The sequence below is a fragment of the Serinus canaria genome, chromosome 24 (genome assembly GCF_022539315.1).
Source record: "Serinus canaria isolate serCan28SL12 chromosome 24, serCan2020, whole genome shotgun sequence".
Taxonomy (NCBI): domain Eukaryota; kingdom Metazoa; phylum Chordata; class Aves; order Passeriformes; family Fringillidae; genus Serinus; species Serinus canaria.
This window is the reverse complement of record NC_066337.1, coordinates 1638478-1659791: the sequence shown is the minus strand read 5'-3', so window position 1 is coordinate 1659791 and position 21314 is coordinate 1638478. Positions and strand designations below refer to the sequence as shown.

General features: G+C 51.7%; 1 protein-coding gene across 2 annotated transcripts in view; it reads right to left on the bottom strand.

Annotated features, from left to right (window-relative positions):
* KIRREL3 (kirre like nephrin family adhesion molecule 3) overlaps positions 1 to 21314 on the bottom strand; it is a 378874-nt gene that overhangs the window by 23286 nt on the left and 334274 nt on the right. For both annotated transcript variants that reach the window (XM_050983486.1, XM_050983487.1), the window contains exons 8-10: positions 4322 to 4470; positions 3856 to 3983; positions 298 to 424 (exon numbers count right to left, since the gene is read on the bottom strand). In XM_050983486.1, coding sequence (XP_050839443.1) covers positions 298 to 424; positions 3856 to 3983; positions 4322 to 4470 — 404 coding nt within the window. The remainder of the gene's footprint in view (positions 1 to 297; positions 425 to 3855; positions 3984 to 4321; positions 4471 to 21314) is intronic.

Genomic DNA, 21314 nt, shown 5'->3' with positions numbered 1-21314 from the left:
GCAGGAGAGAGGGAATGTCAGAAGGGAGCAGGAGAGAGTGAATGTCAGAAGGGAGCAGGAGAGAGTGAATGTCAGAAGGGAGCAGGAGAGAGTGAATGTCAGAAGGGAGCAGGAGGGAAGGAATGTCAGAAGGGAGCAGGAGAGAGTGAATGTCAGAAGGGAGCAGGAGAGAGGGAATGTCAGAAGGGAGCAGGAGAGAGGGAATGGCAGAAGGGAGTAGGAGAGAGGGAATGTCAGAAGGGGTTCAAGGTGCTCGTGGGAGGAATGGAAGGAATGTCAGACGGGAGCGGGAGGTACCGTTGACGGTGAGCGTCACCTCCCGCTCCCCCGCGCCCACCCGCGGCACCACGGCTCTGCACACGTATTTCCCGGCATCTTCCTGGCGGACTGACTTCAGGATCAGCTTGTTCTCATTGCTCAGGACCTGAAAGAGAGGAGGGGGGCTTTCAGGTGGGCCATGAGAAGTTACAGATCAAACAAATGACCTGAGTCCCCAGCTCCTGATCATCCTTGGGAAAGCCAAGTGGATGAGCCCCAAGTCTGCCATTGCATGGAAATGTCACTTACTGCTGTTGCCCAAAGAATAAAGAGACACCACAGGTGTTTTGGGGTGGAATTAGAAATCCTCTTCCTATTCAATTGAATTTTTACAAACTCCAGTTTTGTAAGAAGCTCAAGATGCAAGAGAAAAATTTTGGTGGCTGCAGTGACACAGAAAAACCTCAGAGAGAACCACACTCCACACTTGCACCTCCACATTCACAGGCACAGGGGAGGCTGCTGGGATTGACTTGGGGATTTTAAGCCCAAAAGTGGTGGCAGAGGTGGCAGACACCTTGGTACAGGGTCTGGATACCCAGGGAAATCTCAGCTGGCTCTGGCCAGCCCCCTGCTATGGACTGGCTGACTGTTGCTCCCCTGCCCTGCTGTGCAATGAGCAGCTTTATTAAACCTGGAGAAGCAGAGAAGCTGAGGGATCTGGCTGAGGCTGTCAGCAGGATCTTGGCACTGATGGGTTTGAAAAAAACATGGCAGATCTCAAACAGAGAGTGGTTTCTGGAGCAAACTGCTCCAGCTGCCCTTGGCTTTCTCCCCCCAGGCTCTGCAGGTCACAGCTTATCATCTCTCCTCCTCCTCCTCAGCTGAGTGAGCCTCTGGCTCTGCTGGCTGCTGCTCCCACAGCTCCTGGAATCAGTGGATGCAGTGGTTAGATGTGATCTCCCTGTAGCAAGGTGGGGGTCTCAGCCCTAACCTGGCACGAGGCAGAGGCACAGAGGGTCAGATCCCTTTTAAACCCACTGTGTTAACATTGATTGCAGAGTTAGCCATAAAAACACCTGTGTTTACTTGGCCTCAACCTCTCTTTGGTCTCTGACTTCCTTTTTGTGAGAAAAGGAGAGAAGAAGGCGATCTTGAGGGACTTCAACCTGGTTCTGAAAACAGAGGGGCTGGGGAAGAAGGAGCCATGAGCCCAGCTCCCACTGGGATTGCTGGGTGCTGATGGCTTTACAAAGCAGCATCCTCTGACAGGATCCCTCTGGGGAGATGGAGGTGGCTCTAGTGACCAGCATAACCACCTCTGCTGGGCTACACCCACTGGAGGGTCTGTCCTGAGATCACAGAACCATGGAATTGTTTGGCTTGGAAGGGACCACAAACACCTTAAACACATTCCAATCCCATGGGCAGAGACCCTTTCCCACTATCCCAGGCTGCTCCCAGCCCTGCCCAGCCTGGCCTTGGGCACTTCCAGGGATCCAGGGGCAGCCACAGCTGCTCTGAGCACCCTGTGCCAGGGCCTGCCCACCGTCACAGAGAAGAATTTCTCCCCAATATCCCATCTATCCCTGCCCTCTGGCAGTGGGAGCCATTCCTCTTAGTCCTGTCAGTCCAGATCCTTGTCCCCAGTCCCTCTCCAGCTCTCCTGGAGCCCCTTCAGGCCCTGGCAGGGTCTCTGAGCTCTCCCTGGAGCCTTCTCCTCTCCAGGCTGGATACCCCCAGCTCTCCCAGCCTGGCTCGAGCCCTGGAGCATCTCTGTGGCCTCCTCAGGACTCAATCCAGCAGCTCCATGTCCTTCTGAAGCTGGGGGCCCCAGAGCTGGACACAGCACTGCAGGGGTCTCATGAGGACACAGTGGAAGGGCAGAATCATCTCCTTCATTCTGCTCCAAGAAGTTCCAACGTGATGGAACTCAGCTAGAGAGAGGCAGATAAAAAGGGAGAAGGGGGCTGTGCCTGGGCACTGCTGGGGAGCAAAGGCAAGCCCTGGTGGGAGGCTGGGGGGAGCAGGAGGGTGAGGCAGCCCTTGCTCCCAGCTCCTGCAGCCACCTTGAGGCAGCAGAACAACAACCTGTGTGTGACAACCTGCAGTGACAACCCAGAGAGAGCCACAGCAGCTGTGGGATGGGAAACCACCCGGGAGTTACTGACCCACTGGGACTCCTTTGCTGATTCAAGCCATCAGCTCTCCCAAGTCTATAATTTCCTCCCAGGAGATGGCCTGCACCAAGGTCATTATGGCTTGGAAAAAGCAGCCCAGCAGTCAATGCCTCAGTGTCCCCAGAGGAGGAGAGGACTCAGCCTCTCTGTGGGGGTCCAGCTCTCCAATTCCAGCCTTGAGCAGCACTCCCCCATCCACAGATCTGCCCAGATGCTTTTCAAACCCACACTTGTGTGTGCTTCTGAATGAGTTTCACATCTCAGCCCTCCTTTAGCTTTTTCCCGTGGCTTTGCTCAGCTCTCCTGTCTGTAAGGAGGGATCAGAGCATCTCCTGCTTCCCAGGCCTGACTGAGCTGTGATTATGATTGGCAGAGCTCCTTAGGATTTCCAGTACAAAAGAGATGTGGACGAGTCTGCTGGGACAGATCCAAACTCCTCCCTGGAGCAGGCTCCAGTCGACAGCAGGGAGTGCTGGGCATCCCACAAAAGTCCATCCGAGGAAGGTCCATCTGAGGAAGGTCCATCCCAGGAAGGTATATCCCAGAAAGGACCATCCCTGGGAAGACCATCCCAGGAGGGTCCATCCCAGAAAGGACCATCCCCCACAGGACCATCCCAGAAGGAACAACACACAGATGAATTGCAGAACTGCTCCCCATCAGTGAGGTGTTTAGTGATGCTCTGGTTCAACATTTCTGTCCATCATCATTAAATGAATTCCCTCACTCTCAGGACCCTTTGCATTTGGAGGAGCCAGCATTCGTGCAGCCAGGAGCTCCCAGAGCACCTGGGTTCTGCTCCATGGGAAGGGTCCAGCAGTGTCAGAATTCAGGACATTCCTCTGGCTGTCCTGGAGTGCAAGGACCCCTGCCAGGGGGCTCAGAGACCCTGGCACAGAGCCCAAGACCCCTGTGACTTTGATTATAACCCACGGAAAAATTATCAACCTCATATGAGGAACTGCAAGCCACAAAAGTCTAAGTAGAATGATAATTAGTTTGTCATAGGGTGAAAAATAGATTTTTGAGGTTTTTAGCATGGGGGTTCAGGGGGCAAGATGGAAGAATCTGGTTTAGAATAGAAGCTCACTGTCTAACACAGGTGATAGGTATTGGGAAGTTATGGTAAATATTGCACACATAGTTTTTAGTATAAAAAGATAACAGGGCCCTGAGGGCAGGCAGAGTGCCTCTGTCTGTCCTGCTGAGCAGACCTCGGCTGGACAGAAGAAGGAATTTTATAGATAAGAAACAATAAACAACCTTGAGACCGAGAACTGACGAGCTCTGACTCCTTCGACCGCCAGGCTGGAAAAAGAGACTTTGTGACACATCTGGGGGTCACTGTGAGCAGCAGAGGTCCTGAGACTGCAGCACCCCGTGCCCTGGCCGTGGCCCTGCCCCCCGAGGTTCTTACCACGCCCGAGCCTCGCTTCATCCAGACGATGGTGAGGGAGGGGTTCCCAGTCCAGGCACAGTTGAACACCGCGTCCGAGCCCAGGTCCACCAGCAGGGACTGAGGCTCTGTGGCCATCCTGGGCCCAACTGCGCAGAGGAAACCAGAGTTACTGCCAGGGATGGGCTCTGCCAGCCAGGAACCCCAAACCAAACGGGGCACAGCGAGCAGGGGTAGGTCTTGATGGGGCCCAAGTGAAGAAAAGCCTCAGGCAGGTGCCTGCTGCAGCTCCAGAGGGATCAGCTCCCCAGTGACCACCCCACAAGCTTGGCAGGAAATCACAGGTCCAACCACCGGAGCATTTACAAAGTGTGAGCTGCAAGTCCTGTCACCCTGGGCAAGTCAGACTGAGCTCTGTCTGCTTCCTGCTGATTCTCAGCTGCTCTGCTGAGCCTGGAAGCCAGACTGAAGCCCACAGGTTACTCACAGTAGACATCCACAGTCCTGCTGATGTTTGTGCTGCCCAGAGCATTGGTGACCTCGCAGGAGACGGGCTCAAAGAAGAACGTGTGGTCCACGATGGTTTCGTAGAAGTCACCGGAGGCTTCCTTTATAACCTGGCCTTTCTTTGCCCACCTGTTGAAGAAAACAGAGCATTGTTGTGGTGCTGCTTTGTGTCTCTTGCCATGTCCACGTGTAGCTGTCACAGTGCTGGGGGCAGCATGCCCAGAGTGCCCCTGACTTCAGATGGGACATGAACTTGTTCTCAGCATCATCCCCTTCCCTGGGGATTTAGGGACTACAGCCACAGGTTCTGGAGAGGAGCCATCAGAGAGATGTGTATGTGTACCCCTACAGAAACCTTTCCAAAAGAAGCCAACACTCTATTACCCTATTTCACTGGGAATACACCTCATTTTTTTGGATTGTGAAGGATCTCAGTGATGGGAGGAATGGGACATGGGGGTCTCTACTTGATGGGGATGACAGTCCCTTCCTGAACATTTGCCAACAACACTGCTGGTCCTTCCACATCAAAACCACTAAAAACATTTTCTGCTGCCCCCAGCTTTGGCCCTTTTCTTCCATTTTTTTTTCTTTCCCCAGTCAAAGAGAACTTTATCCCTTTAAGGCAGCTGAAATAACATTTCCCGAAAAGCCAAGCTGGCATTTGCAACACTGCAACTTGCAAATTGTCTTGGAGAACAAGCTGTCAACTCAGCACTTGAATTAAGCCCTGTTTGCCAAACAATGAGCAAATGTGACCTAATGGGGCACCATCTGGCAACCTGCCACTCGGGAACGGGTGGGAAAGGCGGGAGATGCTGTCAGGCAGTGTGAAACTCCAGCCACTCTTTGGGGAAGGGAAAAAAAGCCTGGGAAAAAACATATAATAATCCTCCCCAAACAACTGACAGGTAAATTGGAGGGAAGAGGGCTTCCCTGAGGAGTCTCTGCCTTGTTTTGGGGCTGCCCTTTTGGTTGTGCTGGATGGGCTGGGAAAGATTCAGGCACTGGGAGCTGGCTCTGGAGAGAGGAAGGAGCTGCAGAGGCTGCTCCCCACACGGGGTCGGCAGCGTGGTTTGGGGAAAGCTGTCCCCTTCAAGGCAAGCAGCATCTGCTCCTGGTCCTCCCAGCGGTCTCCTGCCTCCCTCTGCTTGCTCCTGTCACTCTGCCATGCTTCCCCACTGCTTCAATGCTGCCCCAAAGGCAGCCAAGGACAACTGCAGTTGCAGGGAGCTCCTGCTGAAGGTCCAAAGCACTGACGTGCCTCAGTGGGGCTGGAGAGAGAGCAGAATGCTGATCCATGGCAGGCTGGAGAACACTCTGAGCGCTGCCAGAGCCAATTCCCCAAGCACCTGCCACTGTGAACCTCAGTGCCTCCTGCCAGTGACCTGCTCAGCCTCCCCCGTGGTGACACAGCACTCTGAGAGGTGTTCCCCAGTGGATGGAAGTGATTTGTATGCACTGACCTGCCCTCGCCTTCCATTTATCTTCACATTTCTAACAGATGCTGACTGGCCACTTCAGCTTCGCTCCCCGGCCTCCCTCGCCTCCCCCTCCAATAATTAATCAGGAGATGCTGATTTTATTCCTAGGGCTGCACTTCATGTGTTAATGAGGGAGGTTCTGCATGGAAAAACCTGCCCAAATGGAGCCTTCCAGGTGCTGCGCCCAAGGTCTGAATGGGCAGTGATGCTTTGATGATGCCTTTCTCCTCCCAGAGGGAATTACAGCCCAAGCCAAGGCTGACCTCAGCATCCTGCTCCCCTGCCTCCTGGCAGATCCACCTTGCCCTGCTGCCTCCCTGCCACAGGAATTGCTGCCCGCTGTGGGAGGCATCTGCCAGTGCTGTGGCAGCAGCTGTTCCTTGGGGATGGGGCAGCAGAGGGACAGGGGCATCTGCCCCAGGTCTGGCACCTTGTGCCCAGAGCTTAGCACAGCTTGTAGGATGGAGAGAGACACCTTCCTGATGTCCCCTGTTTGGTTTGCTGGTCCAAAAGGCATGAATTCCTATGTCAGGAACTGCAGAGGAATGAAAGAAAAGAGGGAGGGAGGGAGGGAGGGAGGGAGGGAGGGAGGAGGAAGGAAGGAAGGAAGGAAGGAAGGAAGGAAGGAAGGAAGGAAGGAAGGAAGGAAGGAAGGAAGGAAGGAAGGAGGAAGGAGAGGAAGGAAGGAAGGAAGGAGGAGAAGGAAGGAAGGAAGGAAGGAAGGAAGGAAGGAAGGAAGGAAGGAAGGAAGGAGAGGAAGGAGGAAGGGAAGGAAGGAAGGAAGGAAGGAAGGAAGGAAGGAAGGAAGGAAGGAAGGAAGGAAGGAAATGGGGAAATGCCCCATGCTCTTTGACAGGAATATTTCTGCTCCATTAAGCTCCTTTTACAACTTTGTCCCTGTAGAAATTCCCAGCCTGGAGCAGTTTTCCAGCCTCTGGAGGGTCTTGTTCTTCCCCTCAGGTGTTCAGGGGAGGTAGCAGGTACATGAAGCCATTTTTTTCAGTAGTCAGTGGGACAGGGCGTGGCACCAAACTTTTGGGACAATCCAGAACTTCTCTTGTGCCAGGCACTTCCCTGGTTATTTTGCACAAATCCACCCTCCCTGCTGTGCAAAGGACAGGAAGGGGGCTTCAAGATGAGGATAAAAGTGACTTGTGGGGTCATGTCCTTGCACCTGCCTGCAGTTCATCCTCCCAACGTTCCTGGAGAGCACTGGGAATTGGAACCAGTGGAGAAGTGGAGAAGTGTCTGGAGGTGGGTTTGAGCTCAGATGAGATCCTTCTGGATATTGCAAAACAGAGAACAAGGTTTCCAAGAGCTGTTTGACATCGCAGCTGCTTGGGAAAACACCTCCAACAACCGTGGCACGGTGCTTTATGGATTTGTTCAAAACCCATCACTGCTACAAAACTGGATTTCCTGATGTGTCACAAACACCAATTTTTCCTGCTTCAGCAGAGATCAAGGTTCTTGCTCCAGTTTTCCAAGGCTTAACATGGCTAAATCAATGTGGCTGAACGAGCGGTATGGATCTTTTATAATGTCAAATTGGTTTTTAATAATGGCAGCTGATAACTCTCTTGTAAAGCTTCCTGTGATGAGCTCGTGGACAGCCAGAAGGCAACTCAGTTTTAAAACCCTTAAAACTGAGGGTTTTAATGAGCCCATAACGTGCCTTGCTCACCTATTAACCATTCAGTTGTTATTTATAAACAGAACCTGAATAAAATGGAGCAGAGAAGAGGGGAGGATGCTCCTGCAGCCCCATCCACCACCTCCACCGCTGCAGCTCTCTGTGATTTATTCCTCCTGTCTCTGTGGCCTGCACCAAGCCTGGCTCCCAGTGCTCCTGGTCCTGCCAGCCTGGAGATCAGAGGCTCCTTTCATTTATGTTGTTCCCTTGAAGGTATTTATAGATTGCAAATGTGCCCCTCAGGGTCTTTTCCAGACTATATAAATTCACCTGCTTTAGTCTCTCCTGGGATAACTTGGCCACTAACTCACCTGTCACTGCTTGTGCTGATTTCCACCCTTGGCCAGACTCCAGTGCAGGGGCAGGGCTGGGCAGGGGAGGGGTGAGGGTCTGTCTGTGGGGACCCTGCCCACAGGACCTGTTTCTGTGACTCCCTTGGGCTCCCCAGGCTGAAAGGCAGCACAGGCAGAGGGGATGCTGTGGGACCTATCCCAGGGCCCCTGAGCCCCTTGGGGGGTCACAGGGTGACTGTGGGGTGTCTTCATTTCCTGCCCTCTACCACTGACAGGAACCTTTGGAGTACCCAGCTCCTAATTCACCCTGCTCCCACCATCCCATGTTGTATGACCAATGCAGAATCATAATCCCAGAAGAGTTTGGGTTGGAAGGGACCTTAAAGCTCATCTTGTCCCATGGGCAGGGACCCTTTCCACTATCCCAGGCTGCTCCCAGCCCTGCCCAGCCTGGCCTTGGGCACTGCCAGGGGCAGCCCCAGCTGCTCTGGGCACCCTGTGCCAGGGCCTGCCCACCCTCACAGGGAACAATTCCTAATTCCCAATCTCCCATCCATCCCTGCCCTCTGGCAGTGGGAGCCATTCCCTGTGTCCTGTCCCTCCATCCCTTGTCCCCAGTCCCTCTCCAGCTCTCCTGGAGCCCCTTCAGGCCCTGGCAGGGGCTCTGAGCTCTCCCTGGAGCCTTCTCCTCTCCAGGTGAGCACCCCCAGCTCTCCCAGCCTGGCTCCAGAGCAGAGATGTGCAGATTTTCTCATCTTCATTTCTTTTCACCTAGCACTGTCTCGGTCTGTGTCCCCAGATGGGCATTTCTTCCCCTGTGGGCTGGGTTTCATTCTGTTGTTTCCTTTCTCATATTTCTAAAGTGCTTTTGTTTTCCTCTGGTCTCTCTGGAGGGAGTACCAGGTGCCTCCCAATTCAGTATCTTCTGCAAATTGAATTTGCTCGGGTGATGGAAGAAAACAAATTTCAACCAGGAAAGAGATATTTTGATCCAAGTTTCAAAGGGGTTATTACAGTCAGCACTGAAAACCGGTGATTAAAGAATGAACAAAAAATAGAATACCTGCAGTGGGTTCTTTTAACACTGAAGAGGGAGGGAGGAACTTTTCTAAGGAGACATTCTTCAGGGAAATAGCATTTTTCTGACTCCATTGATTGCTTCCCAGATATGAGTACACACAAGCAAATAAGAGAGGACAGTTTGGGATTTGTCAGCTCCTAAACAATGCTGGGGCTTTGTTTTGGTTTTCATGTCTCAGTGTTTTTCTTCTGCTCTGGTTTCTGAAGGAAAGCTGCCAAAAGCTGGGATGACACACCTGAGCCTCTTCCTGGGCTCTCAGAGGGATGCTCAGCTGTGTCTCCTTCTGCACAAGGGGTTTTACCCAGCACTTCCATTCCATTTTCCCATGAATCCTGTTTCTGGCTGGTTCCCTGAAGAGTTCCCTGTGCTCCCAGTGAGAGCACAGCAAATCCCTCAGGGTGTCAGTCCGTGGAGGAGCATTGTAACTTCATCCTGCCCCCGCTCACCTGAACAAACACCTCCCTCTGTCTGCCCTACAAGGGCTTGTAATCCTTCAAGACCCAGCGTGTGGGAGCAAACTACTGACTTCCCAGCCCTGGGAAAGCCGTAGGACTCAACAAAATCTTCTTTACAAAGGTCTTCATCAGGCCATGGCTCCTTACAGCAGCACAGGACTCCTGGGGGTTACCAGGGGCTGCTGGGGCTCTGCAATGCCCCATCAAGCACTGCACAAATCCACCCTGCAGGTTCTGAGGGAGGATTTGGAGCTGCCAGCAGCTCTGAAGCAGCACTCCTGGCAGTACGGCTGCTCTGGTGGCGAATAACCCGGGGAAGTGGAGTGTGTCGTCGGTTTTAATTAACAATGCAAAATAAAGTGGTTGCTTGCCATATAAATCGTGTTTACTAGGAATTACTTAAAATGGATAAATATTTTCTTGGACGCATTTTAATTGCTTAATAAAAGTACCAAGAACACCCACAAATACCTTAAATAAATGCATGGCTCAGGGAAAGAATTAATTAACATTTCATTCCTGGGAATGGCTATTAATTGCTACAAATTGCTCACAGAATGGGTTTTGTTGCTTTACTGCCAGCAGTACCTTCAGTTCCTGGGTGTGATGTGATAGTCCCCTCCCCTCACCCTCACAGGAGAGCTGTCCCCAGCAGGATGCCCTGACCACCACCCCAAAGCCCCCAAGGCCCCAGACCCTTGGTATCCTCCACAGGATGGATGTTTTGGGGCTGACATTCTGGCATCCTTTGGAGGTCCAAGAGGGGCAGGGACAATGGATGGCCCCTGCTAGTGCCAGCCTTGTGAGAAATGATGGAGTGAGGTTCCCAGCCCGAGCGGTGTCACGGTACCCCCCGCGCGGCTCCATGGTGATGCATCGCAGAAATTATTTCTTTATTACGGGTAAATTTTCATAATGGTGATGTATGGGGTTCTTCCTCTTCTCCCTGCCTAATGAAGACGTGTGGGGCTCGTGTGGCTCCTCCACCTCCCCCTCTGAGCGTGGGTTCATTTGTCAGCAGCAGGCCCTGGGTAAGCTCTCCCCATCCGCATTACACGGCTGCGCCTTCCAGCCTGGCCTTCATCCAGCCCAGAGGATCCTGGCTGAGCCCTGGCTGGCCCTTGAGCACGGGGGCTGGGCTGTGGAATCACAGAGCCAGGAATTGTTCAGGTTGGAAAGGAGCTCTGGGATCATCAGTCCAACTGCTGAGCCAGCAGTGCCAAGGTTACACTGACCCTAAGGTGTCCCTAAAAGCCCCACAAGCACTCGGTTATTTGAGCACCTCAGGGATGGTGATGCTGCCACTGCCCTGGGCAGCCCGTGCCAATGCCTGACAACCCTTTCCATAAAAAAATCTTCTCTAATATCCAACCTAAACCTGACCTAGGGCAACTTGGGGCCATTTCCTCCTGTCCTGTCCCTGTTCCCTGAGAGCAGAGCCTGCCCCCCACCCTGGCTGTCCCCTCCTGTCAGGAGTTGTGCAGAGCCACAAGGTCCCCCCTGAGCCTCCTTTTCTCCAGGCTGAACCTCTTCCCAGCTCCCTCAGTTGCTCCTGGGGCTCCAGACCCTTCCCAGCTCCATTTCTTTCTGAGCTCTGGACATGCTCCAGCATCTCAATGTCTTTTTTTTACAGTGAGGGGCCCAAAATTGGACACAGGATTTGAGATGTGGCTTCACCTGTGCTGAGTACAGGGGAAGAAAGCACATGGAAAGGTGTTTCCTTGTGTATTGTATCCATTGTACTCAAGGGAATGTTTCCAAGCCTCCAGCTCCCATCCTGACAAACCTCCATGCACACACAGCTGCTGCAGTGATGACCTCTTCCCAAACCTCTCTATTCCAATTTAGGGATCTTGGCTCCACCACAAAGTGAACCTCGAGTTCTAATGCTGGAAATGCCACAGCTCAGATGTTGAGATGCCAACTTTGCTCATCTCCTCCTGCCTACTTTTTTCCCATATGTTTTTTATTTTTTAAAAAACAAATAATCAAGGAGAAAGATTGCAACCTTTCCCCAAATTTCAGACTTTTACCCCTGACAAGGACATGTTTGGTGTCTGATTGCACTCACCACGATGCACCAGTTGCTGCTACTGGGGTTGAATTGTTTTTAAACACGCTGGGATTTTGATGATAATAATAACACCTCACTGCAGAGGAAAATTCTGGCTTGATTTTCCATCTCATCTCGGCTCCAGTGCTCCCACTCCTGCCAAGCCAGGAGGCTGGGATGAGCCTGATTGCTCATCAGCTGCAGGCTTCAAGGGCAGTGTCTGGGTTTTGCATCTCCTCCTCACCATCAGCAGGTCCTGAGGGTGGGAAAAATCCATGAGGAGCTACTTAGAGCTCCCCAAATCACACCTGAAGATGTTCAATGAGAGTTCAGCTCTGAGGAGAGCATTGGGGTACTGGAGGAGAGATTATCAGGGACACCCTGGGGTCAGGTCTGTGCTGCCCAAGGCACAGGAACCCGAAAGAAGTGGGGTGAGAAGGTTTCTCTCTCCCAGGTGACACAATTGAAGACATGTCACCAGTCCATGCACCCACCATGGTTCATTTTGGGTGAGAAACCAATCAAAACAGCCTTTCTCTCAGCACAGTGATCAGAACAAATTGGCTGCAGAAGTGAGAGGGAGAAGTAAACAAAGCTGTTAACTTGTCAATGACTTGACTGATCAACCGTGGGGAATAGTTGGAGAGGGCTGATGAGCCGTGCAGGTAATCAATGGAGCGGCACTGCCGGGGCTGCAGCTGGGCTGCACAGAGCTCCAGAGACACCGAGGGGCCTGGAGCCCAGGGGCAGGGCTTGGCCAGGGCACGGTGGGCAAAACCCTGCCCAAAGGTGCACCCAGAGTGGGCAGAGCAGGGCAGACTCGCGAGGATGGCGGGTGCTGGATTGAGCAGCAGGGAGGGAGTCCTGGGCTGTGAGATATGGCTTGGGGGATTCTATTTCCCATCTGTGAGCACCTCCAGGGATGGTGATGCAGCTTGGGCAGCTCTCTGCTGCTCACTGGGCAGTTTATCTCTCCCACAACCAGTCCTCCCTCCAGGAGATCTCTGCTGTCCATGGGCCATTCATTATTAATTATCTTCTGTCCATGGCCAGGGAGTGTCCCTGCAGGGCTGATCAAATTCCACCATCCCATGGGGAGATGCTCTGCCCAGGGGAGGAGCCAAGCATTCCTACCTGGATCCAATCTGCCCTGGGAACAGCCCAGCAGCCTTTGCCCCCTGCATTCCCAGAGGAGCAGCTTTCTGCTGCCCTGCATTCCCAGAGGGAGAGCAGGCCCATCTCCAGCAGCCCTGGAGCTGCAGAGGAAAACTCCCCCCTTGTGCAGGATCCCTGCTCCAGCAGAGCCACAGCTGGCACTGCAGGAGGGCTGAGCCCCCTGGGATGGGACTGTGCCACCACCCTGAGCCCCCTGGGATGGGACTGTGCCACCACCCTGAGCCCCCCTGGGATGGGACTGTGCCACCACCCTGAGCCCCCCTGGGATGGGACTGTGCCACCACCCTGAGCCCCCTGGGATGGGACTGTGCCACCACCCTGACACACAGGGTGCCAGGGCATGTTCTGACTCTGTCAGCCTTTTTTTTTTTTTTTTTTTGTACTATTGCATTTTTATTTTTAATTTTCCTAGTGAAGAACTGTCATTCCTGCTCTCATCTCTTTGCCTGAGAGCCCCTTAATTTCAAAATTACAATAATTCAGAGGAAGGGGGTTTACATTTTCCATTTCAAGGAAGGCTCCTGCCCTCCTTAGCAGACACCTGGCTGTTCAAACCAAGACAGAGGGGTGGCCAAAGCCCATCCCACCGTGTCCCCCTGGCTCATTCCCTGCACCAGGGGCTGGGAAGGATCCTTGTCCCTCCCCTGGCAGGAAACCAGAGAGGCTGTTACTGGAAAAAACTGGGAAAGCTGTTACTGTTTCAGAGGGAAAGCATCAAACTTCATGGACTGGATGATTCCTTCTGCAAATCGAGCTGTTTTCATGACACATCAAAACAAAATGCAGACGCTTTAGATGTGCTGTTTTAATCCTGCTGTTTGAAATCCTCACTCCTCCCCCAGCCCAGCACAAGACAGGGCTTGGCACCAAATCTGTCCCCATTAATCCCTGTTAGGCACTTCTCTTGCCACTGTGGATGTTTTTCTGCCCCTCCCCTTTCACAAATTCACCCTTTTCCACAAGAACTCCTTTTCCCTCTAGGAGGGGACTTAAGATTTAAGAATCTTTGGCCCCAGAGTCATAGAATGATATGAAAATTGTACTTCTCTCCCCAAGTTAAATTATGAACATTAAATTCCTCATTTTAATGTATGCAGGGAAAGTTTAAAACCATTCAGACTATGACAGCCAGTTGCCAAAACTGCTTATTCTGGGCAAACACTGGGGATGTGAGTCACCCTCCAGTCCTGGATGAGCTTGGAGGTGTCACCTCTCCTCGGGGAGTTTTCTACCCCTTTGGCAGTGATGCTGCATTTCATTTTTCCTGCCTACATCGTCTTGACTTACCCCGCCACACAATAGACATGACTAATAGCTTAACTATTATTTTGGGTAATCCAATTTCATCACGTGGTTTGTGTTTTCTCAAATGGTTTAACAGGATTAGTCCTTTCTGGGGTCTTCCTACCCCACTCCACCCCCGTAGCAGAATGTCTTTAGCCAGATTTATAGATGCTGGCATCTTGAAGAGCTAATTCTCTGCTGTGTTTATCCTCCTCCTCAGTGCAAAGTGAATCCTGGTGCTGTGAAGCTGCTTGAACTTGCCTTTCCCTCTATTCCAGTTCTTATTTTCCACCTGTACTTGAGGCCTTTGCAACTTTACACCTCGATGTGAAATTCCTTTGAGATTGGCAGGAAAAAGACAATGGTGAATGGAGACAGAAACTCAGAGATCTTCATCAGCATAAGAAAGCTGCTCTTGGGGATCTTGAAAGTGGTGCTGGGCTGGAACCTCATGTTCCAGATCACTGGAGCTGCCAAATCCACACATTTCAGGGCAGAACTGACTGGCAGAGCAGGCAGGAATGGCTCGTGCCTTTCTGCACATGGAACTCATGCAACAGGGCATTGCTGGGTGTCTGGGTCTTTTCCAAGGTTTTTCTTTTTCTTGGCTGGCTCCTGAAGCTCCTCTGAGGCTTTGACCTGGTCCTGAGTTTGGGATGTTTTCAAGGGCTTTGTGGTTTGATCTCTGCAGCATGAGAGGGTCTGCACTCTCCCTGGCATGGCAAGAGCAAGACAGACCTGGGGCCAAGTTTATATTGGCTCTTCAAGGATGGTGGCCCACCTTGGACATGTCAAACAGCCCAAGCAATGCTTTGGGCCACCAAAAAATGGTGCCCACCAGCCTGAGCCAGCTTTGTCTGACTTTCCAGCCCCAGCAGGGCCCCTAAAGCCCCTCCTTCCCTATGACAGCCACTGTTCCCACCCCTTGTGCTCTGAGTCCTGGCATGTCCTCAGGTTGGTGTGAGGCACAGCTCCTTCTCTGGCAGGTTCCCTGGCCTGCCTTGCCAGAACAGTTAATTATTCAGGGCTCAACTGTGTTGAGATCAGATGGTTCACATTAACATTATCAACAGGATATCAGGTTCACGTTGGGATTATCAACAGAGGCAGCTGAGTCACACGGGTGAGATGGGCTGAGCCCTCATTTGGTGGGAATCTCCTCACAGAAGATGCCAAGGGCAGGGATTTCTGTGTAAGGAACTTGGATTTCTGCTGGCTGGAGTGTGAGCAGATTTGGGATCTGGCAAATCATGAGGAGGAATAATAAATATCCAAAGTGTTCCCTCGTGCTAATGCAAACACACAGGCAGCTCCCAGGGGAATTGAATAAAGCTAGGAGTTCACCAAAAGATCTGTTCTTCATTTCAGTATGAAATTCTTCCATGGAATCACAGAATTGCTCAGTTTGGAAACAACCTCCAAGATCATCGAGTCTGGGCATAACCTGGCACTGCCAAGGCCACCACTAACCCATGTCCCCAAGTGCCACAGCTACACACCTTCTAAATCCCTCCAGGGATGGGGACTGGGAAGACTGTGCCAGGGCTGTTTAGCCTTTTTGGGTAAGAAATTGTTCCTAACATCCAATATAAATCTCTGCTGGTGCAACATGAGGCTGTTTGCTCTTATTCTACTACTCCTTACTTGAGACGAGAAACCAACCCTCACCTCACTACAAGCTCCTTTCAAGCACTTGTAGACAGCATAAGGTCTCTCCTGAGCCTCCTTTTTGTCAGATGAAACAACCCCAGCTCTCTCATCCATCCATCCATCCATCCATCCATCCATCCATCCATCCATCCATCCATCCATCCATCCATCCATCCATCCATCCATCCAGTCATTCATCCATGCCCAAAATTATGATCAAGTCCCTCTTCTCTCACAAACCTCTGGAGTGCCCTTGACACCCTGGCACAACTCTGCCCTTCTCAGCCATGTCATGGGAAAACAGCCCAGTGTGGTTCTGTCCTGGTACAAGAGACTGACCCAGAGAGCTCTGTGATTATCTATTGACTTCTCCATAGAACAGCATGAAACAGTATTAAAAAAAAAAAAAAAAAAAAAGAAAAAAAGAAGACATCTCCCAAAGTAGCAGCCACTTCAGTAACAAAGTGGAGCCAAGCAATAAATGCTTGTTGATGAAAAAACACCTTTCTAACCCAGAGACAACATCCTGCCTTTTCTCTTTGCTTTAATATTTGCTAATATTTGCCAGCAGTTTCTAGAGCAGAACAGAAAGCCAAGGGTATTTTTGAGACCTGAAGTGAACAGGGTTACTCCCCAATCCCAGAACTCCTTTGGGGTCTCTCTGGGATGGGGTGTGCAATGGTGAGTGCTGTGTACCCCAAAGAGTTGGTGCCAAGCCAGGTGGAGAGGATGCTCAGGGTGCACAGCACGTCCTCAGCACAGGTACCACTGTCACACAGGTTTGGGGAGAAAAGGCTCCCCTGCCCCAGCTCAGCCTGGGCCATCTTGGCCCTTGCTTCTCCTCTTTTTGCTGTTTCCTGATGAACTCAGCCTGACCTGCCAGCTCCAGCTTGGCAGTGGATCCACATTCCAGCAGCTGAGCCCTCTGCCAGTGTCTGGTCACAGGTACTGGGGAGGTCACCAGGACACGCGGTCCTGGAGGGCACGTGGGACCCACTGGGTTTGTTGTGGGACCCACTGGGTTTGTTGTGGGACACCAGCACCCACTGGGTTTCCCATTCTCCTGCCATGGCTGCTGACCCACATTTTGCAGCTCTCCTGACTGCTCTGTGGGCAGAGACATCTCCAAGGGTGGCACTTGGGAAAGGAGTCACATGAACAACAACTGGTGCTGCTGCAGTCACCAAATCCCCACTGGTTTACTGGGCCAGAGACAGTGGCAGAAGCAGATGTTCACAGATTTGTTCTCCATTTAAACACACCCCTAGCCCCCACAATCTGCAATAAAGGAGCAAAGAGGTAATTGAGGAGTGAAATCCCTTGGAACAGCTCCTGCAGGGCTGTGGTGGGTGCCACCTCTGTCCCTATCCCACATCCTCCTTGCACACTCTGCTTCATCCTTCATGCCTCGCTCGTCCCTGGTCACATCCCTCCCTTTCTGGCAGAAAAGCCTCAAACAGAGCTGAAGGCCTCTTAAATCAACGTCTTTCCTGACTCAGAAGCTGTAAGAGGATTCATTATTTATGTGGCAGAAACACAAAAGCTTAGCATATTTTAAGCTGTCTGAAACAACTTCAAGGCAACTCTTCCTCTGTCTTCTTTTTTTTAACAAAACACATTGAGATGTCTCTGAACTGAGCGGCAGGGGGAAACTGTTTTTATAATTCCAAAAGATAAAATAATATGTACAGATTGAGGGAGAGAAGGAAAAAACCCCACAATCTAGCTTGGGATCACCAAGGAATGGCCATCAGGGGATGTTGCCTGTGAGGTGTTGGCAAAATCCTTGGACAGACTCTACTGTGACATGGCATTGAAGTTATGGCAGTGGGAGAGGTCAAGGAGAAAGCTCTGCTCCTTCACAAGCACATGCAGCTGTAGCCTTCAGAGGCAGCAGCAGAGGAGGTGCTGGGTGTCTTTTTTTCCCCTCTTTCTCCCCATTTTTACATTTTCAATTTAGTCACAGCATCTCTAATTTCCTTAGATCTGAAGCCACCTCGTGAGACTGGAAGGGAACGATATAGAAGAAAGATGAGGGGGAAAAAAACCACCAGTAATCTTGTAAAAGTCAGTTTTGAAAAATCAATTTTCTTGTGTGACAAGATTTGCTTAAGGCTTTTCGTTCTGTGAAATCAGCCCATCATCCTGCGGGAACGCATGAAGGAAGTGGCAAGTGTGGTTTGGAATAACTCAGATTAAAGACTGCTAAATTAGGCACAAAAAGCTGCCACTTCTTGCAAAGGGAGAGGAGATTTGGCCAGAAGAGGCAATGATGCTCCCTTCTGAATCACACTCCCAGCTCCAGGAGCAAGTCTGGAAGGAGGGGTGACTGACAAGGCTGGGAACACACAACCACAACCCGAAGGTCTGCTGGAAATGGGATGGAGACAGGTTCACTCTAAGGCTGGGAAAGGGCTGGAGCAGAGTTTGGAAAACTCCCGGTGCTGCTGACTCCTGGGATGCTGGTCCTGGCTGGGATGGACATGAGCACCACCATGGGGCACCCCATGTTTCTGTGAGCTCTCCTGGAACACCCAACCCCCTCTGGCAGCCCCACCATGGGAGCAGCTCCATGCAGCCCCGGGCTGGCTGCTCCATCTCTCTGCTCTGGTGCCTCTCATCATCTCTATGTCAGCGATGGTGCTCACCAGTACAAAGCATTTTCCTTCCCCCCGCCTTTCCCCCCTCCATCAGACTCTCTCCCCTCTATTCTCTCTCCTAATTAGTTCAAGCTGCCTTTGAACATCTCCCACCCGCTTGTTCCCATTACCTTGACAAGCCAGGGAATGGGAAGACAAATCTCCCTGTCCTCACCCCTCCATGAGTGAAGGCTCTTCCAACCCTGTCTTCCCAGTTTCACCTGGAGCTCTGTGCCTTGGCAGAGCCCCCCCAGCAGCCCAGTCTCACTTCCCAGCTGCAGGGATAGTTGTGCCTTTTATTTCCCTTTATTTCATTTTTTTAAAGCCTGTCTCTCCAACTGCCACCCAGCCACGCTTCGCTCCCTGTCACGGGGAGCTGGCAGATGGGGCTGATGCATCACGAAGGAGATCTGAAGAATTCATTTCCTGGTATTTTTTTTTTTCCCCAGCTTTCATTTTCACTTCAGAGCAAAGGTCCAGTTGTCTGGGAGGAAGCTACAAAGACAAACCCAGGCAGGAAAACAGAGATAGTCAGGAAAAATGTTACAGTGCCGATAACTTAGACCTCAGTTTGCTTTGCATTTATTTCAACTCCTGCTTTAGCTCCATTTTGCTATGTCTGTAAATTAGATTTATTCTGTTACTGCTGGGAAATGCCTGCAGGCCCCTTCCCCACTCCAGCTTCTCTTCCCTCCCCTGCCAGGTTTGGCTGCAGGAGGCAGCAGGAGAGGTGACAGCCCTGCCCAGGGACAGCAGATGGGCTGCCAGCGTCCTGCCGCTGGACAGACGGCAGCCATGGCCACTGCAGGGGAGGGAGCAGATGGGAGCGGGGGGAGCAGGGCAACAAAAACTGCACACTGGAAGAAATGAGAACTTTCCCAAGCTGGACTGGAGGAGGGAGCTGGCTGGGGGGGGAGAAAGTCCAAAGTGTGCCAAGAAATGGCAGCAAAACCAAACTGACCATTCCATTTCAAGATGCTGAAATGCCTCTGGTCTGGACCAGACATGTGTTGAGCTGCTCCCCATCTCATCTCTCTGCAGCTTCTCTGCAGAAGCTCTTGTGGGGCTGCCCCAGACCATAGAATCCCAGGATAGTTTGGGTGGGAAAGGACCTTAATGCTCATCTCATTCCAACACCTTCCACCAGACCAAGCTGCTCCAAGGCCCATCCAAGCCAGCCTTGAAAGGGTCCCTGTGCAGTCTCTGGAGGAGAAATCTGGGTGATTTTCCTGTGAGTGGGGCACTGAGTGCAATGAATGTGGAGAAAAGTGCCCGTGCACCCACAGACTTCACACCTTGTCTGCAGCCACTGGGGCCCTGCAGCATTTCAAACCCTTGACAGCCCCTTTTAAATATTAAGAGAGGCATGACTGTAATTTAACAAGAGTTAATATGGCAGATCCTCCTCCCTGGTTGTGGTCTTGGTGATCAGAAGCTCTGGGAATGCAAGGCCTGAGGGGTTGGTCACTTTTATCCTGGGCCTTCCAGGAACAGGCAGAGGAAAGCAAGGAACACAAAAACACACCAGCTCCCAGGAGACAATTTTCAAAGCCACCAGAACTGCATATTAAAATATATCCAGGTTTTATAGTGCCAGAAGAGGGAAAACAGCCCCTGCTCTGGCTTGGCTGGAGGCAGTGCCCATTAAATGGATCATTTGCCCCTTCTCTCTCAAAAGTTGCCAATGAAATCATTGCCCTGAATCTCTGATCAGCTTCCCATGATCCAATAATCCCTTCTGGCCCTTACAGCCTATGGATGTGTGAATACATTCAGCTGACTGGAAGAGGTAGGGACAACTCTGGGTGTTAAATCCCAAACAGGCCTTTCCCTGGCCTTTCAGCCAGAACCGGGATCTGTGCACATCCAGGAGCTTGACTGACCAAGCAAAGAAGCAATGGAGATCTAGCTGGAACAGAAACATCTTGCTCCCACTGTCTCCTTCTACTCATCCCACCTGGCAGCAGCAAACAATTCCCGTGGCTCCTCCTTCCCTATGACCTGAATTCCTTGACTTTATTATAGATATTGTGGATCCTCATGCCTGGATGGAACAGGGTGCACCCATTCATGAGCCCAGCTCTCCTCATTGCCTGGATGTGGGAGGCACTTTTATTTCACCTTCCCTTTTATCCTGCTAAGAATGTATCCCTGGGGGCAGACCTCTGGCATGGGAACAGGTCTGATCCATGGGAAGTGAGTGTGAGGAATTAGGGATGGGATTCCCTGGATTCTCAGTGGGAATCAGTGATGTGGAAGGGGTGGAAACAGCCTCAAATTTCATCAAGGGAGGTTTAGATTGGATATTAGGAGACATTTCTTCACCAAAATGTGAGTCAGACATCTGAACAGACTGCCCAGGACAGTGGTGGAGCTCCCATCCCTGGAGGAATTTAAAAGATGTGTGGATGTGGCACTTGGGGACATGGATTAGTGGTGGCCTTGGAAGTGCAGGGGTAAAAGTTGGACTCAGTTTTAGAGGGTTTTCCCAACCTAATTGATTCTGTGATTCCACGACTTGCTGACTTTCATTCTGGGCTTCCCCCTCCGCCTTAAGCAACCTCTCAGGGATGGCAGGGAATGTCTCTTGGCTCTGTCCTTGGGATTTGTTTTGGAGAAGCTGGGTCTGTGTGCTGAGCCCACAACTGACTGGTGATGGAAGTGCTCCTGGCAGTGAGTTGGTCCATCCAGCCACATCCACTGGGGCAGGGAAAGTGCAATGATTCTGCCAAGCCAAGCAAGGGCTGACCAGCTGCTCATTCCCTTCTCCATTCTTCATGCCTTTGATAAGGCTTTCCCAGATTTCTGCTGCTTTTCCTGCTCTTTGCCAGGACCAAAGCAATGCTGAGCCATGAGGGAGCTGGTTTGAGTGTCTGAGCAAACTTCCAAGCCATTTCCAGCAGGACATGGGGCACGTGCTCTTGCAGAACTTGACTCCCCTGTGAGAGCTGAGGCATCTCATGAATAAATCTGGTGAGGTGCCAGCAGGTCCCCAAATGGTGCAGACAAGGCTCAAAGGGTAAAGAGCAGCAAAGCTCTGTGGAGTTTGAACTTCTCCCAAGGTTTGTTCAAACAAATTGTGGGAATGTGTCCCCGTGGCAGGAATGTCTCCGAGCTGCCCAGTGTAAGGCAGGCAGGCCAAAGCACAGATGATGCACATTGTGA